This window comes from Colletes latitarsis, chromosome 10, assembly GCF_051014445.1.
Source record: "Colletes latitarsis isolate SP2378_abdomen chromosome 10, iyColLati1, whole genome shotgun sequence".
Lineage (NCBI taxonomy): Eukaryota > Metazoa > Arthropoda > Insecta > Hymenoptera > Colletidae > Colletes > Colletes latitarsis.
The window spans coordinates 3,842,914-3,862,206 of record NC_135143.1 but is presented as its reverse complement, the minus strand read 5'-3'; the positions used below and the strand labels follow the sequence as shown (position 1 = coordinate 3,862,206).

At 33.6% G+C, this 19,293-nt stretch overlaps 1 protein-coding gene across 2 annotated transcripts in view; it reads left to right on the top strand.

Moving 5' to 3' along the window:
- The window catches only part of LOC143346552 (glutamate receptor ionotropic, kainate 2), a 216,424-nt gene that overhangs the window by 178,694 nt on the left and 18,437 nt on the right, over positions 1-19,293 (top strand). For both annotated transcript variants that reach the window (XM_076774731.1, XM_076774732.1), the window contains exons 7-12: positions 3,845-4,018; positions 4,948-5,166; positions 6,482-6,697; positions 7,662-7,746; positions 7,832-7,970; positions 8,957-9,094. In XM_076774731.1, coding sequence (XP_076630846.1) covers positions 3,845-4,018; positions 4,948-5,166; positions 6,482-6,697; positions 7,662-7,746; positions 7,832-7,970; positions 8,957-9,094 — 971 coding nt within the window. The remainder of the gene's footprint in view (positions 1-3,844; positions 4,019-4,947; positions 5,167-6,481; positions 6,698-7,661; positions 7,747-7,831; positions 7,971-8,956; positions 9,095-19,293) is intronic.

Genomic DNA, 19,293 nt, shown 5'->3' with positions numbered 1-19,293 from the left:
TTATGTAAATGGCAATTTTTTTATATTCGACTATCTCTGTCTTCGTCTATCGGAGTCGGACCTCCTTGTCGCACGTGCGTGGTTCTGACCTACCCTGCGTACGTGACTGTCGTGGCCTAGTTTCGGGCGTAGTATTTCCAAGAATTTACTACGCACTGTTTACTATTGTCACGCGCACGAGATCAATGAACTCGCGAGCGCAACAACGAAACGTAAACAAACCCTATCTCCGAAACTAGCCACCGCATCGACTTCAAATTAAAATCGCTATATCTCCGGAACTAATAAAGCTATGGACTTGTTCGAACGCTCATTTTAAAGAGCATTTCATCCTCTATCCAATGACTATACCAGCTGCTATAATTTTTGCTATCTTCTATGTTTATTTTGAAATTTACTTTGACGCTACATACTCAAAGAAGTTTCAACAATTCCTACTGATCGTACGACTAGTGTGCAGCAAAACTGGACCATAAATTGTTTATTTAATTGAAGATGAATTTAAATACAGGATGTTTGCGTAATTACTAGCCAGCACTTTGTCTTAAATAGTTGTTTTCTCTAGAACTAACTACGGTATCGACTTGCAACAAAATTCGTTTTCAAGGGCGTTTTATCTTCTATCCGATGAAAATTAAGAAATTTTTTAACATAAAAGAGAAGGATATCTTACGAATAAACAACAAAACACAACTTTCTATACATATAATGCAAAAATTAGAAGTACGTTGCCTCGTAAAAGAGAAAAAGAAAGACTGGTCATTTGACCGGTCATGGTAGGAATGGGTATACTCGAAGTGCCGGTAGGTTTAGTGTTATAGTGGTTGTACTGGTTTAGTTACAGTGGTTGTACTATTTTACTTTTAACATATGGCATTTTTTCATGCTTAAAGGGGTTTTCTACTTTGTGGAATTTAAAAAATCGAATTTTTTTTGCGTTTCCTTTTAGTATATAGTCTCGAAAATATATCTACCAAATATTAAACTGAAATTCGGAAAACCAACGAAGTTATAGCCTGCTGAAATGTACCACGCGCAGGTATAACAACTGGACGTGAAACTTTAAAGCTGTTTTTCTCGAAACTACGTTTTTCGGCACTGTATAGACGATAACATGAAAACTATTCAAGACATCAACATAAAATTTATACAGTATCTTTAGAACTGGCGTCCCTATAGCATGAACTAGGATAATTGCGATATATGCAATACTTTTTCTTTTATTAACAAAACAGCAACCAAATATATGAAAATATTCAGTATTTTTTCGTAAAATAGCTGCCATTTTGCCATTTCTGGTTTTTTTGAAAAAATCCTAGTTCATGCTATAACCAAACTTATCTGTATTAAGAATATCTTTGGTTTGTGGATTTCGGATAACTTGTTCGCAAGATATTATACAGGGTGTTCGGCCACCCCTGGGAAAAATTTTAATGAGGGATTCTAGAGGCCAAAATAAGACGAAAATCAAGAATAAAAATTTGTTGATGGAGGCTTCGTTAAAAAGTTATTAACAATTAAATTCAACAATTTCAAATCGTTCTGAAAAAATTATTTTCAGCTGCGGGGGTCAATTACAATCATTTTTGGTCATTACACATACCTCCGAAATCTTATCCACTTTCGAGAAAAAAATTCGAGAAGGTGTTGAAGTTTTTCGACGAAAAAAAAATTTGTCAAATCGTTTTGGAAAAATTATTTTCGGTTGCGGGGGTCAATTACAATCATTTTTGGTCATTACACGTACCCTCGAAATCCTACGCACTATCGAGAAAAAAATTCCTTACCGAAAATCTAATTTGGCGCCTAAATTTTTCGACGAAAAAAAAAAATTTCAAAACGTTCTGGAAAAAATATTTTTAGTTGCAGAGGTAAATTACAATAATTTTTGGTCACTAGACATACTCCCGGAATTGTACCCACTTTCGAGAAAAAAATTCGAGAATGTGTGAAATTTTTCGACGGAAAAAAAAAATTCCAAATCGTTTTGGAAAAAATATTTTTAGTTGCAGGGGTCAATTACAATAATTTTTGGTCATTACGCATACCCTCGAAATCTTGCGCATTTTCTAGAAAAAAATTCATTATGGGCGGAACTTTAAACGTTAATAATTTTTTAACAAAGCCTCGATCAACAAATTGGTATTCTTGATTTTCGTCTTATTTTGGCCTCTAGAATCCCCCATTAAAATTTTTCCCAGGAGTGGCCGAACACCCTGTATATGCAGTCGGGCGCCGTTCGTAAAAACTGTTGTTCATTGTCAACAAAAACAGCGTAATTAACAGATATTATGCGTTGCAAAAATTCGTAAATATAGTTAAATATATAATAAATATATCCACAAAACCCGGAATTAATCGCTCTTTAATAGCCCGTAAAAAAAATCACAAAGAAACATGTATTTTTCGTGCCTACAAAGTAGAATAGCCCCTTAACCTGTGTTTCCAAGTAAATTTTTTACTTTTTCAATAAATGCTTTCCCCAATGTATATATCATGTTACTTCCTACCAACAACTGTACAGAGTGTGTTTAAAAACTCTCCTTCTGTATCAAATTGTTTTAAATAATATACCATTAACAAACCGTAACTTTGGAGGGTAGTTTCGCCCTTTAAACTTGTCACGATAGAAATTACCAAGAGAAGCTTCTGAATACAATTAGCCATGCCATTATATTTCATTTAATAAATGTTTGAAAAGATAGAATTAGTACTAGCCAGAATAAACATCAGATATTATCTGAAGCACATTTATATTAAAACTTTCTCCAAGTGCTCCGATATTCATTTGCACGTGGTTGCTTTTCGAAGGCCACAACTACGAAAATATTTCAAAATTCATATCAAAACATGATATTTTAGAGGCATATTTCTAAGACCTAAAACTAAGGAAATATTTGAAAGAATTGTTCTTTCTGTACTTACAAACTAGAAAACCTCTTTAAGTTATTTAAAATATTGCATTAGAGAAATGATCACCGAAACTGCAAAGGAATACTCAGAATTAATTTTCGGAAAAACACACCATGACAATATCGTTTCAAATCTAATAGACGTTAAATGACAATATCAATATAAATTTTTTAGTATTCTATTAGTTTGCCCATTAGTCTCCACAAGCAATAAAATTTAATATTACGGTAAAATAACAAAGGATAATAACTAATAACTTATTTTGATTTAAAGGAAATGAGAAATTGTTAAATCCTTAACTTTTAAAATTTATACCTTGAACCGTTTTTTAACATATTACAGATACTACAAGATAACCTTGTATGATAACTTTTTATTTATTCAATTGAAACGTAAAAAATGAAAAATATAGGAATATGTACTATTTTACAACGCCACATCACAAAATTTCAGGAATGTTTCGAAGACTGAAAAAAACCTTGGCACGAGTATATAATATTCAATGGAACTATTGTGAAAGGGATAACGTTTTGGAATAATAAATCGACTGTTGAGTAAAATACTATATTTTATTTGCCTTAGGAAGACTAGTATATTTCGGTTCATAACGGAAAGTATCATGGTGAAAAAGTTCAAAAGTTTATCTAAGGCAAACAAAATAAGCTACTTTTCTTAACGCACGTCGAAATACAAACTTTTTAGAATAAATGCAAGAATTCCTTAATCTTTGAAAAACAATTCATAAGTACGCCTAAAGTAAAATAGTTATCGGTCATAGCCATTGTTATCTTCATCCGAGATTATCATCTCATATCGGCCACTTTATTCGAGAATTATGGTTCCTTGGGAGCCAATAAAGGGGTAAAAATATAATACCGAGGCGTTTTGGTTAAAGGGTATCTTAAAAGTTTAATACTTTCGTGCAATAAAGATGGAATCGGCCGTTCTCTACGATTCTGTATTCCTGCTGTTCAACGCATTGGAGGCTCTAAACGCCAGGAACAAGGACAGCGAGGAGCCCGTAACCATTGACCCGGTACCGCTCTCTTGTGAAAATACAGAGAAATACAGCGCAGGTCCCAACATTACCAACCTCATGCGCGAGGTAAAATCATCTTTTACTTTTCTGTAGACTCCGGAAATCACCAACTTAACAACTCCCTGAGCTATGCGTGCCGGAAGTTACCGACTATAGTCATGGACAAAAATATGACACTTCGCATATTTCTATATTTTCTATACTTAAAAAAAGAAAATGTACATTTTATGTATTCCACATGGTACATGCCATCTACAAAATGAGTATACAAAATCCTGAATTTGAAGGAAATACAACGCAGAAGTTAGAAAAAATATGTATACTTGAGTTCACTTTAAACGAACAACATTATAAGACGTTTATTTTCGATTTTTACTCTGCCATTTGCTTACAATATTATTGCATTTATTTAAAGCAATTCGAAAAAGTTTGTTAAATGATAAACAGCTAGAGGTCATACAAAAATATTAATGTGACGTTTGATCAAACATTTCTAATGTCAATTATTTTGTTATTGTCTTAGAATTTTGTTCAACCAAAATCAGCTTATGCCCAACATTTTATTGCATGCCCTTCGAACTTAAGATTTTTTGTCATCACTGTTGATATATGCAATATATAAGATGTATGAAATGTAGAATATGCTTCTTTTATATATGTATACAAAATACATAACTATGTATTCGAAAAGTTTTATATTTTTGTCCAGTATTGTATAACTGCGATCAACTGCTTGGAATATAAATGGCGGCTGTCAAGAATGACATTTTAAACTTTAACTGCTTATATCTCGAAAAAGAAGCCTCAAATTGCAAAATAGTAAAGAACTTATTAATTCCTTTTCGTATGAGGAATTCGTAGATTTCAGTTTGTCCACATCTTTTATAATAGCTATTTTCTTGATCTAAAATTGTGACCGAAGTTGTTCACCTTCTTGATTATTTAAGAAGATTATTTCTTGATAGAATCTAAGTAACGGAACGTTGATTTTATAGTTGTCGAAGCAAGGTAAGATTACAGGGCCGATAACGATCAACGAGAATGGTCATCGAGACTATTTTAATATCCGAATCATGGACGTGAGGCCAGGAGAGAGCGTTCAAATCGGATATTGGGATCCAAATGGAATTCACAGAGTAGACAGCGAAGAGGAACGTGAGAGCTACTGGTACAAGTCCATCGAGCAGAAGAAATTCATGATTACCACCAAAGTGGTGCGTACTTTGAAAACTTCGATGTTCCTCGTCAAACTTTCTGAAGTACATATCTGTACTATAAACTATAGTCAGTCACAGGAGTCTGCATGCATCTACTATAGCATGAATATCAAAGTAAGCTAATCGTGCAAACCGTTAAGAGATTGTTCATCTTCAGAACCAAAGGTCAGCAATAATACGGTAAATTTCTGTAAACTTTATTTTGAACACATCTGCAATATTTATATTTACATTCTTTTGTAAATATTTTTTTTATCGATTTTCGTTTCCTTTTTTCTTATCAAGTTTAATTTTTAAATTAATAAATATAATAGGTAGTAATTTCACTTGATTTTATTAAAATAAAAAAAATTGAGTGACGTAGGAACCTTACAAATGTACTTATTGGCATTAAAATTATAGTTTGAATAACGACGTCTTCGACTTGGAGGTATTTAAATACTTGAAAATACAAGCTGAGTCAAGCTTAGCTTAAATTGTCTACATTAAACTAAGTATTTGATTATTTAAATAATTTTTATTATCCAAGCAAGCTTGATTCTAGTATTATATTTAATTAATAAATTTCATTTAGTTTAGCTTACATAAAATAAAGACTAGTCATGATAATTCTAGAAATTTAAAGAAAATATCTGTTCATTTAAATAACTTAGGGTGGCTTGATTTACTAACAAATTAAGAGAAGTTAAGGAACGATTTAAATATTTAACTTCTTTGAATTTAGAATAAGATAATTTTGAAACAAGAATACAAATCTTAGTATGTAATATAAATATAATTCTTATTATTATCTTAATATCTTATTACATTACAATCATTATCTCATTTTGTATAAACAATCAAGTTGTTCAAACATTTAAACAGATTGAATTTAAACTTTTCTGAAGTTTGATCGAATATTCAAGCTACTTGGATATTCAAATACTTGACTTGGTTTTAAAAAATGAATTTTGTTTTGGTTTGAATTTATAATAGAAAAGATGTTTCCAAAAGAAAAAAGAACTTTAAATTAATCTGTTATAATTTGACATTTGCAGAATTTACCGAAACCAATACCCAAAGGACTAGTAATTAATTTGTGAAAATAATAATTAATATCATCACTTTGATTATAATATTGCAAATTCGTGCAATCTTTCGCGATCAACTTGCGAAGGATGGTAAATGAAAATCCTCTGGAGTCATCGATAACAATTTTTTTAATAGACTTAGAAATCTCCAGTAGTCTTTTCAATTATTCTGAAATATTGCAAAGTGGTAGAAAGTTTCTAATGAGAAATAGAAGTTGAAGCGAGCAAACACAATTTAATAGGGTCCACCGTACATAATGGAAGTGACGGATAGCGCAACACGGGGCATCCTGATCGATCAAACACGGTACGAAGGGTTCTGCATCGATCTTATCGAGGAGATTTCCAAGCTGCTGAATTTTAAATACGAATTTGAGTTAGTACCTGACAAAAACTACGGTAATTACAACCCGGAGACAAAACAGTGGAATGGCCTTATCAGACGTCTGCTAGATCGTGTACGTAACACTATCAATGCAAACAGAATTTAACTAATCTAGTAAACGCAATTTAACTTTGCCTACGTGTATACAGTACAGTTTAATAAATGTTACCATTCCTCTATTCCCTTCGGTGTTTACTCCGAACTTTCTAGGTACTCATCGACATCAATAGTCATTTGATACTATTTCAGCAAAATTATTTACAATTTCTAATTAACTTTTTACTTCTTCTATGTTATAAACAAATTTTGTAAAAATATTTAATGTGTTTGTCGATTGACGATTGGAAGTTTGGTACTAGTCAAAATTATTCCATCCATTAAACCATTATTGAATCAATCATTTTGTTTTCTCTGTTGCTTGATTCATTCGTTTTGCTTTCATTTTGCGTTTCATATTATTTAATGAAGATTTGGAGAAGAATGAATTTTAAAATGTTCGATTTTTCGATAAATTTATTTATTTAATTATTTATTTAGAAAATCAATTCAGTTCTTATAATATGTTTAATGTGTAGTCTCCCTTTCGTTTTCAGATGTTTTTTTCTGTTTTGAGTGTTGTACTGAATCTTTTTCCTTCTTTGTCCTTTCACATTTTTCTATCTTTTTGTAATCATTGTGCTACAGTCTCAATTATTGCTTTTAAAGTCTTTTGTGCTCGGTAAGGGATGATAGCTATAATAATCGATACATTGCAGAACGAATAAAAGTTTGTATCAAATTATTCTTACTACAAGTTAACAATATTCTTTTTTACATCCATGGTATTATTTGAAAACAAAAATGTCCCTTACTACATTTTATAAACTTCAAAAATTTAGAGAGTCAGACTTTTATAACCTATACATTATTTTTGTACAATTCTCCTCTGCTATACGTTTCCATTTTTTTCTATATTATTTTATAACAAATAAATGAATAACATAAAAAACTATTTAAACAACGGTAATTTGATAATTCAGATAGAAATTTGGTTGCAGGACGCCGATCTCGCTATTTGCGATCTGACTATTACTTACGAACGGGAGAGCGCCGTCGATTTCACGATGCCGTTTATGAATCTAGGTACATTGCCTCTGGTTATTTGTTATTCGCCATTTTTCTAGCGAGTTCTGCGACACTGATATCTCATTTCATGTGTCCGAGGCAGGTATCAGCATTTTATTCAGAAAGCCCGAAGCAAAGGAGCCAGATCTCTTCTCGTTCCTGTCACCGCTGTCAACGGACGTCTGGATTTACATGGCGACTGCTTTCTTGGCAGTTTCAGTAATGCTGTTCCTGCAAGCTAGGTAAGATGGTAAGAAGAATAATATATGTACCGGAAGTTCCTACCAAGGCGAAACTTTTCTTACAAATTAGTTGAACACTTGATCCCGAGGAAACGTAAAGTTACGATAACGTTGCGTTTCAGAAGTTTTTCATTTAATATTTGATGATCGCGACGTTTATATCGATAAATAATTTCAATGAACTCGCTGCATCGCACTTTTTTCGAGATTTAAGTAATCAATTTCAGCATACAGAAGTTGACTATTCGTATTTAAAAAAGTATAAAGTAAAACTTAATGATAACATTGTTAAAATTAATTTTATAAACTACGCTTCTTCAAAATATATTTGTTATAATGTTTTTATTTGAAGTATTCCATATTAAATGTATAATACTCAATTTAACTCTATGTTATTAAAAAAAGTAATTTCTACCACATTGTTTAATTTCTAAAGGATATTTATGGATGAAATTGAATATCTTTATAACCATTAATGGTAAAAATTTCAAAATTACCATTTCTTATTTATATGAAACCATACATTTCTGTTAAATTTAATGGGACAAGTAACGTGCACTTCTCATTAACTCTTTATGAAATGAACTTCGACCATAAATTTATCAGTTTTAACATAGAATGATTATTTGTACCCGTTATCACACAATATGAACCTGTGCGAGTAAAAGTGAGTTAAATTAAACAAGTTGGAAAATTGAATTACCTCCATATTCTTGATCGTATTTAATATGGCGTTTTAAATATTAGACTTTCAAAGTTAATTACAATTTACTTAATTGTTTCAATGCATCTGAAAAATATTCAAGATATTAAAAGATTACTAAAATATTCTAACAAATATTATTCAGGAATTGGGAATCCGAAAATCCTTAAAAATTGTTTCCTTTTAAAAACCTGTACAGTAAATAACGAAATTTAGAAAATTTTCGGACATAATCCCTACCGTGAACTACGTTAGTCGTGACATTTTGAATGTTTGCTTCCAGAATAGCGCCCGGTGAATGGGATAATCCACACCCTTGCAATCCCGATCCGGAGGAATTGGAAAACAATTTTGACTTAAATAATTCTATGTGGCTCACCGTTGGTTCTATCATGCAACAGGGCTCCGATATACTTCCCAAGTAAGTACACGATTATAGTGGAGAGACGAGGGCAGAAAAACATTTTTATACGATACAGAATTAACTTTAAAAAAATTCTGTCAAAATTATGTGACTCCCCTTCTAAGAATAAATCTATTAAGACATTCAGACATACGCGTTAAGACTACAAATCTAACGGTGATATTATACATAGCTAAAGGGATTGTCAAATTTATGAAATAATAAGAAAGTGAAAAACGAAAATACTGAAGAATTAAACGATGTGTTACAGCAAAATGTTAATGCAAATTTTAGTAGAATAAAATTCCTATTTTCACGTTATTTCTCAAATTCTTATTAGTGTCATCAAAATTCATGAAATAGTATGGAAACAAAAATGGTCCACGAGTCAACAAAATATTTCATTATACATCCTTTTCTTCCAATATCATACATAGCAAAACACTCATACTAATTCAAAATAAAAATAGAGAAAGAAACCATTCATAATTGTTGAGGTTTTTAGTGCACAGTGTATTATTTTAATTATATATGTTTTATTTATAACAAGTAATGAGAAAAACAATTAGCAGTACGACACGTGTTACATTACATTACAGACTGATTTATAATCAATAAGTAATCCAGCAGGTGGCGATCGATTACCTGCTCTACTTTATCGACACAAGTGAGATTTACGATTATGTTTTGTCTTGTTACTCCTGACAATAATAATAAAATAATTCAACTTTATCTGCCTATCCCATTTGAAGACCAAATTTAAAGATCTCTTTAAAATCTGATGTACAAATTTTTTCAACATATTTTTTTTTTTTTCGGCTTTTACGTCGCATCGACCTACGGGTCATTAGTGACGATTAGGACCTGTTTCCTTCTTTTCTCTCCGGTCATATGCAGTGGTAAATATTGATGTCTTTTAGGTAGTTTAGGGTATTTTCTATGTGTTTCTTTGTCGTTAGAGCTTCTGTCGATGTTATTTTATATTTTTGTCTTTGGGTGTTGTATCTTCTCCATTCGAATAGTAGGTGGTTGGTTGTAATGATTTTCATGCAGACAGTGCACATTGGTGGTTCCGTTTTCTTAATTAGGTACTCATGTGTGAATTTGCAGTGACCAGTTCTAAGCCTGGCCATGATTATCCTGTCTTTCCTTCTCATACTGTTGCTAGGCATTATCTGGAAGAAGTCTTGAATAACGTCGTGTGTTTTTATTTTCTTAGACGTGATCCATATTTTATTCCATGATTGTCGTTCGATATAGCGTAATGCGATGAAGTCTTGGTGTGGGACTTGTCTGCGGGGTTATTTGGTGGAAGTGCTGTTGCTTCTTTGGCGGCTGTGTTGACTGTCTCGTTTCCTTTGATGCCTTGGTGGGACGGAACCCAGGCTAGGGTTATTTGTTTGCCGTTATTGCTGAGGTCCGTATAGGTATATTGGATGTTTAGAATGACTTCATGTTTGGTTTCGCGATTTACGTTTGCTATTGCCATGAGTATACTCATTGAGTCGGTGAAAATGATGTAAGGTTGGACATTGTGGTTTCGTATGTGGTTAAGAGCTTCAAGAACTGCCCAGGTTTCTGCTATCAAAATAGATGAGGTCATTGCGAGGTGGAATTTTTTTGTCGTGGTGTCGCAAACGATGGCAGCTCCTATTCCCTGATCTGTCTTTGATGCATCAGTGTATATCGTTTGGTGGTTTGGGTATTTGTTGTATAGTTGTTAGAAGTGAAATCTATGTTCTGTGCTGCTTATTTGGTCTTTGGGAAGCTTTGCGAGCTCGACGTTGGTTTCTGGTGTTTTTAGGATCCAGGGAGCTGTTTTCCTGAATTTACATGGAATAGTTAATGTTAATATAATCATAGTGAAACTATCGTATTTGGCAATTCTTCCATAGAATGAATTTGGAAGCTTGGGTTTTTTAATTGTAGGTGGGTATATCTATTTGTAAATATGTTGTTGTATGTGGGATTATTTGGAGCGGAGGACATTTTGGCTGCGTATTTTAGGCTTAGGTATTTCCTTCTTTGTTCTAATGATGGTTCTTTTGATTCAAACAATATGTGGCTATTCTTAGAGCGGCGTTAGGAATTAAGTCGATTGTTTTCAGGGTATTGGATTTAGCCGAGTTATAAACTATTGACCCGTAGTCGAGTTTGGATCTGATTAAAGCCTGGTAGGTTTGTATGATGATCTTTTGATCAGCTCTCCAGCTATAATTTGCCAAAGCTTTTATGATGTTCATTTTTTTTTATGCATGTGGTTTTTAGATATTTCATATGTAGCCCCCACGTTAGCTTGTGGTCAAAGATGAGTCCAAATATTCTAATGCTGTCTACTTTTTCGATTTCAGTATTTGGGGGAAGTATGGTTGTCTTGCGTTTTCTAGAAAAGATGGTGAATTTTGTTTTTTGGGGAGAGAATTTAAATCCTGATTTTTCGGACCATGACAAAAGGTCGTTGATGCTTTCCTGTAGGAGCTCAATGATAATGGATAGGTTTTTCCCGCTGCAAGTCAATGTTAGATCGTCCGCGAACAGGGATTCTTGAATTGGCGGTTTGATATTATTTAGAACGTCGTTAATTACTATCAGGAAAAGCGTAACGCTAATTACCAAACCTTGTAGAACTCCATTGAGTATGGTGGTTGGTTTGGAGAGTGTTCATTAGCTCTTCTATGGTTTGATTGAATTTAAAGTGGATTCGGAAACGGGGTCTATTAGATGGCTGTTGTTGTTTTTTGGGTTTGTAAGGGGCGGCGAGGGTATGTGGATTATTTCTTCGTGGCTTTTATTTTCTGAATTTTTTTGGAATGTCTCTGCAAGGGTGTCGGCTATATCCTGTGGATTAGTTATAAATTTGTTATCTCCTAGATCGAAAAATTGAATTTCAGTGTAAGATTCTATTCCATTAATATTTTTAATTTTTTTTCCACAGGGTATTTGTTAGGGTTTTGTTTGTAATAGTTGATATATATTTTCTTTCGCTTTCTTTTATTATCTTGCAAAATTTTACTCGAAGTGTTTTGAAGTTGACTAAGTTTTCAATTGTTGGTTGTCTCTTTGCTTTGTTAAATGCCCTATGGCTTTCTTTCATGGCTGCGTGGCAATTTTCGTTCCAACAAGGAGTGTTTCTTTTTTTTGTGCTTTTTGGTTTAATTGGATCAGAAGATTCCTGCGCTGCCTTTTTAATAGTAATTTCCAGTAATTCGATTTCTTGGTTGATGTTGTTAGGATCGATTTCGCTTTTTGGGGCTTTTTGGGGGGTATTTATGATTATTGTTTTATATACACCAGTGTATTTTTTTAATGTTCCATTTGGCAGTGGACTTGTTTTGCAATTGTGGGGTAGAATTTAGGTATGTAACTTTTATGGGAAAATGATCGCTGTTATGGAGGTCTAATAAAGATTCCCATTCTAGGGATTGCGTCAATTTACTACTACAGAGTGTTAGATCGATCGCACTCGTTTTCCCAGTACTTACTGTAAAATGTGTTGGGCTTCCTGAATTTAGCAAAGTGATATCGGGGTCTTCTAGTAGATTCTCAATTATTTTCCCGTGGCCGTCTATTTTGCACGATTCCCAAATATAATGGTGGCTATTGAAGTCGCCCATTAGTATGAAGGGTGTTGGAAGTTGGTTTGTAAGCGTTTCTAAGTCAGTTGGGTTTAGGGTATGGCTATTCGAGAGGTAGATGTTGCATATGTGTATCTTGTTTGGAAATAGTACTATGACTGCGATTGCTTTTAGGTTTGTGTTTAACGGAATTTCGACGGCATTGAATTTTTCAAATACTGCGATGAGTGCTCCCCCGCTTGTGTGTCGCAGTCTCTATTTTTGTTGAAGATGACGAACCCTTTGAGTCTTGGGAGGTAGAGTTTCTTGAGGTTTGTCTCTTGTAGGCAAATGATGGATCAATTGTGTTGGTTAAGGAGGAGCTGTAGTTGTTCGAATTGCGTGTAAAAGCTATTTATATTCCATTGAATAATATGTTTCATTGTGATTAAGAGGAGTCACTCTCTATTTCCGATGACCAATTGGTGGCTGTTTTTGTTGAGGAATTCTGGATTACTTTTTTATGTAGTCTGTGTAGTCTGTTTTTCATGCTACGTTCATTAAGGAGGTATTGCTGTCTAGACTGTCAATTTCACGGCCCTTTTTGTGATTTTTTTTCTAATGATAGGTAGGCTGTTTTGTACTGAGACTTTGTAGACATATTTATTCATCTTATAAGCACGTACAATATTTTTTTCATGGAAAAATATTAAAAATCGTGGGAATTATAACTTTTTATTTAATGGCTCTTTTGGAAAAGATGCTCCAATGGCTTCCAGAATTCCAGCCGAGCCGCTAATTTGAAACAGAGGGGATTAAAGTATCTTCATAAGGAAGGTTGTAGTTATAGCAGGAACTAGGGAGAAGTCAAAATCCTGATAAATAAAGAAATGGCGACGCTTCAAGTTTCGAATTTCTATTTGTTAATCGTTCTTTTGTCGTTAGCGTATCAAAAAAGATAGTAAAACTCAATATTTTTTTAAATCTCTAGTTTCAGCTATAAAGGCGTATCTGCTGAATATTCTCTCCAAATTTGAAGTCAATCGGTCTGCTAGATCTTGAAATATCATGTAAGCCAGTTTAAATGCGTTTTTTTTAAACAAAAAGCTATAACTCTCACAATTTTTAATATTTTTTGATGAAAAAAATACTGTACATACCTATAAGACGAATAAATATATCTGCAAAATGTCACTACAAAACAACCTACCTGTCGTTATAAAAAATTACAAAAAAAGGCCGAATAAATGACAGCCTAGACAGCAATACTCCCTTAAGCAAGGTGTGGATTTTTAGATTCATTCCAGCTAAGGCGGGGGTGTTGGTTGTGTACGTTTTTGAAATTTCTAAGGGGTTTGGAGCTGTGATTGAGTCTTCTAGGAAGCTTTTAAATTGTATATAACTTAGTACGTGGTTGTTTCTTTGGTCTTCAATGTAGTTTTTGGCTGGTTCCAGCATGTCGTCGATTTTGTCTAGCAAAAAGGTGGGTGATGGGGGCCGTTTTCTTTTCCTAGATACTGGTTCAGTGTTCTTATGGGGTTTTTTGAGTATTGCGCCTGGTGACTTGAATTCAAGGTCGCTTAGTTTTACTGGTTTTGTGTTACTTTCTTCTGAAGTTGTGGATAACGGTCTTTTGCTACTTATTTTATCTGTAATCGAGTCATCTAATGTTCTTGCTATTGGTTCTGTTGTGTTAGAATCATCTAGCGACATTGGTTCAATGTGTTCAAGTGTACTTGGTATTTCTATATCTATTTCCGTTTCTTTAGGCCGATCTTCGGTGTGGGGCGGTGGGAAGGGTTGAAGGTTGGCATTTTTTGGTGAGCTGGTTCCATTTGGATTTTGGTTGTTAGGGCATTATGTGGCAATATGTCCTTCTTCGTTGCACCTGAAGCATGTCTGTTTTTCCGTGGTAGCGAATATTCTGTAGGTGTTATTTTCTAAAGTAATAAGAAAGGAGCCCGGAATTTGTTTTGCATCTTCTAGATCTACGTAGACTTGTCTTCTGAAACTTAGAATATGCGCCAGGTCCGGGTCGACGATTCCTGCTTTTAGTGAGGTTATTTTTGAGTATAATTTGATATTGTTTGTTCTGAAAACGTTTTCGATAACTGTGTTGGGAATTATAGATGCGATATTTGATAGTATGATTCTTTTGGCTGGTAATACCATTGGGCGGATTTCTATATTTACGTTATTTATTGCAATTATTTTGTGTTTAGAGGTTAAGTTTGTAATCGTTTCTTTGCTATCTAGGTACATACAAATTCTTCCACTGGAGATCCTTGATAGATATTTGATAGCTTTGAGTCCTTTTGTTACCGATTGCCCGGGCGTACTCTTTAATGGTGATTCCATCTATTGATTGTAGAATAATAGCTTGATCTTGGGTTGGTGTGTATTCATGTTTTGTTATGTTGGCGTACGAGGTTTTGGTTTCGGTCATATTGAATTTTTGGGTTATTTGGCTATTTTCCGATTGGATACTTTGGTTCTCGTTAGTTTGGAAAGGATACGTAGATTGGAATTTGTCACTTTAACGGTTTACTGTCTGTGACATGGTGATACGTACGGCGTACGAATACCTATGTCAGAGGTTTATGTAGTGGTGATTGTACCACCGCTATTTTATTTCCGAGACGGTACTCATCAACACTGAAACTACGGCACGCGTGACGGTACGAGCTAACAATAACACGTCCGATTGATTCCGTAGTCTGAGTGAGACTGTTTTCAACATTTTATTCCACTTTGTAGGAGCGTATTTGATTGAAATTCAATTTCCAAATCACATGTGTTTTATGACATAATATACACTCCCAGCCAAAAAGATAGCACATGTGTGCTTACTTTAATTTCTCAATGACACACGTACAATTTTGGGTTTGTAACGCATAATATAGTAAACTTACGAGCTCAGAACATGCGGATCGCTGTAATGATGTCGCGGCATCACGGCGTTTTGTTTACAAAACAGAACAATGTTGTATACCAAGGACGAAATGATAGCACACTTATAAAATAATAAACATTTATTTAATTTATTATCAATCTATATAGTTATTCATTAATTGTTTAATAATGAGTACATCCTCCTTTATTTTCTATAATTTCAATCATTCTATTGTGTAACGACTTATATAATTTTTGAATACTTTCTTGATTTAAATTGCTCCATTCCGCGACAATAGCTTCTTTTAGTTCGTGGAATTCTCGTATTGTTTCCCATGTTTGTAAACTGTTTGATTGAGTTGACTCCAACAATTTTCGATGATATTAATATCCGGTGAGCGCGCAGGCCATGATAAAACAGGTATCTTTTCTTTTTCAAAATAGGTTTTTACAAGTTTTGCAGTATGTACCGCTGCATTATCATGCTGATATATGAATCCAGACCCAGATATGCGTAGGGCATGCTTTATAATTTGTTGCTTTATCAAATCCAAATAATATTTACTGTTCATTTTTCTATGAATAAATTTTATTTTCGTCTTACCGAAGTAACCGATTGCCGCCAATACCATTACTCCACCACCGCCCATTGCTCGCCGAATTTTTGACAATTTTTCTTTTCTTAGATCGTGGAAATAATAGTTTAAACCATCAGGTCCATCTAAATTAAATTTTTTCTCGTCGGAAAATATCACTTTTCGCCACTTCTTCTTCCAGTGTATTCGATCTTTGGCAAATTGTAAACGTTCTTGTTTGTGCCGTGGAGTTAATGCAGGTTTCTTTTTTATTTTTAGTCTTTTAATGTGCTTGCATGATTGTAATATACGACGAACACTTGAAACACTTGCATTCACGCCAGCCTTTTGCATGATTTGTTTTGTTGTACACTGGGTATTGGAAGCTATACGCAAAACAGTTCGTTTATCCCGTTGTGACAACGATGATGGTCTTCCACTACTCTTCTTTTTACCATAATTTTCCACGTCTTTAAGTAAATTATGGACTACCTTGCGACTTCTACTAGTTATTTTCAAAATTTTAGATACTGATAAATTTTGCCTTTTCAGTTCAAAAATATGCTTTATTTCTGATATCGTTAATTTTTCCCCCCGTCCCATTCTTGTAAATTATTAGGCAATACTTTCGCGTCTTGAAAACCTAAGAGATCGCGAAATACTGAGCAGTTTATAAACATGTAGACGGAGTGTGCAATCATTTCGTTCCTAGAATACAACACTGTTTCTGTTTTGAAAAACAAAACAACGTGATGCCGCAACGTTTTTGCAGTAATCCGCATGTTCTGAGCTCGTAAGCTTACTATATTATGCGTTACAAACCCAAAATTGTACGTGTGACAGTGAGAAATTAAAGATAGCACACATGTGCTATCTTTTTGGCTGGGAGTGTACACTCTATCAAATTTTAAGAAGATCCTTGTAAAAAAAACTTTAATTTTCGACTTTGTAATGATTTTAATTGGTCATTCAATGCCCAATAATGAACAGCTTATGTTCATCAATGGTCAACAATTAGATTGACAACATGTCAGCAGTACAGTGAAGATTCAAGTGGTGGGATCAACCGAAGTAATTCTTCTGTAGATCGAACAATCGAATTGACCTGTCAACTTTAACGTTGGATCTTCTCACCCACGCTCACCTCGCCGCTCCATTATACTCATACCCTAAGTTTTGAGTTGAACAGAGCGCCCTGTTTCGCCGCAGCCCACCTTACATACACGCAAAGCCGTACAATAATCGCGGCCCGGAAACCACAACGCGACTCCAACTAATTTACCGGCTCAACTGCAACCCTGGAATTACGTGTTCCTTCCACTTCAAGTAAATTGAAGTCTCTTCAACTTTATTAAATCGCGATTAATCAAATATTCCAACAATTATGAGAGAACAAATGTCGTAACGAATATCTGTAACAAGGCTTAGCGTTTTAACAATCGTTGCATCGTTGAAACTCCATACGATTGAAAATGTAGACCTTTAAACAAAGTATATAGTTATTAATTGCTCTCTGTTGGTTCTATAATTGAATATTCGTGGCGTATTTTACATTAGTATCGCAAATACTAAAAATTAAAGAAAAATACTATTGAAATTTTTGGAAGGTGTTAAAAAACTAGCTTGCCTTTTGTAATATTTAATCTGTCAAAGTGATGGTTATAAAATACATTATTTACATTGTTTCGGGAAATTGAAAACTCAGCTCATGTTCCATTATTCTTAAAGCAAATAGATTCGGGTGGCTAAGTTTTAGTGTATTATCCATATACAGGTAACCTTCATACAACACGGTATCCTATAATACGGTTTCGCTATAACACGATAAGAAAATTTGAAAAGCCTTTGTATAACACTGTACTTCTACAGCACTGGATAACATGATTTTTGCTTAACATATTTAAAAACTAAATTACCTTGAAATAATGACGCGAAGGAACAATGAACTATAGTGGCTTTACATGAAAATATATAAACAAATTATAATTTATTAAATTAAGGTTGCGTTAAATTAAAATAATATTTTTTGTTTTGTGTTATACATACATTTATATTTAACATAAAAATTAAGTTGCTTATGCAGAATTAAAAAAAATATTTGTCTTTAATAAGCTTTCGGAATGTAACTCCCCTTTTTATACTGGCTCTGGATCTCGAATAACACGGTTTCACACAACACGGCATTTTTTAGGAACCTATCTATCGTGTTATAGGAGGGTTACCTGTACTTAGATTTCAGACAGAATTCTTAAAGTTTGTATTAGCAATGGAAGTTTTTTTTAAGATTTTCGAAGCTGTAGAAAGTCCAGCCGAAGACTAATCACAAATTGAGAAACAGACAATATTGCGAATAAACTATAGGAACTGGAAGTTATTTTTATACGTTGAATACGAAAAAGTAGACGGAGAGTGAAATATTTTTGCAAATATTCGATCGCCGCACAGTGCACAGTGGTCCCAAATCGCAAAATCGTAGCCAAAACTCCAAAAAATAATTTTTCGCTGTGGAGGTTTGACCTGTTAAAATCGTCAATTTAATGATGTCTCCTTAGGGTTGAGAAAATGAAATGAGTCATATTTTTATATCTGGAAGGCAATTGTAATCCAAACTTCGGTTTCGTTAGTCAGTCGTTTGTCGAGAGCGTAAGCGTCAGTGCATACCGTAAAGTGGAAAGTGTACAAGTATTTTTAGAAGGCATCAATTTCAATTCTACAAAATGAATGCTGTTCCTGGAAGTAAGTAGAACATTTCTGAGTACTAACATATTAAAGATTGTTATCCAATAAGTTCGTAAACTGGTATATTTATTACTGAAAATAAAATGTAAAATTTCATGCATACATCGCAAACAAGTAAGCAAAAAGTTGCATATTCCACAATATCACGGTAAAATTCCTCTTCAGGCTTGTATTTGATACTTTGATCTTATAGAATTTGCAAAAATTAGCTGCCACTTTTTTCCCGCCTGATTGTACAGCCCTATTCTATAATGCAGGGTGACCGCGTTACTAAATTGCGCGGTTTTTTCTTGGAAACTGTGACAGACACCACAAATTTTTTAAAATAAATAATGTATAACTTTGGGTGGACTTATTACTAGATTTAATAAATCTTGAAACTAATGCATAAATAATTTGTCATTATTAAAAATTGTATATTTTTTAATGAATCAGTTGATCTAGTTCATTATTAACT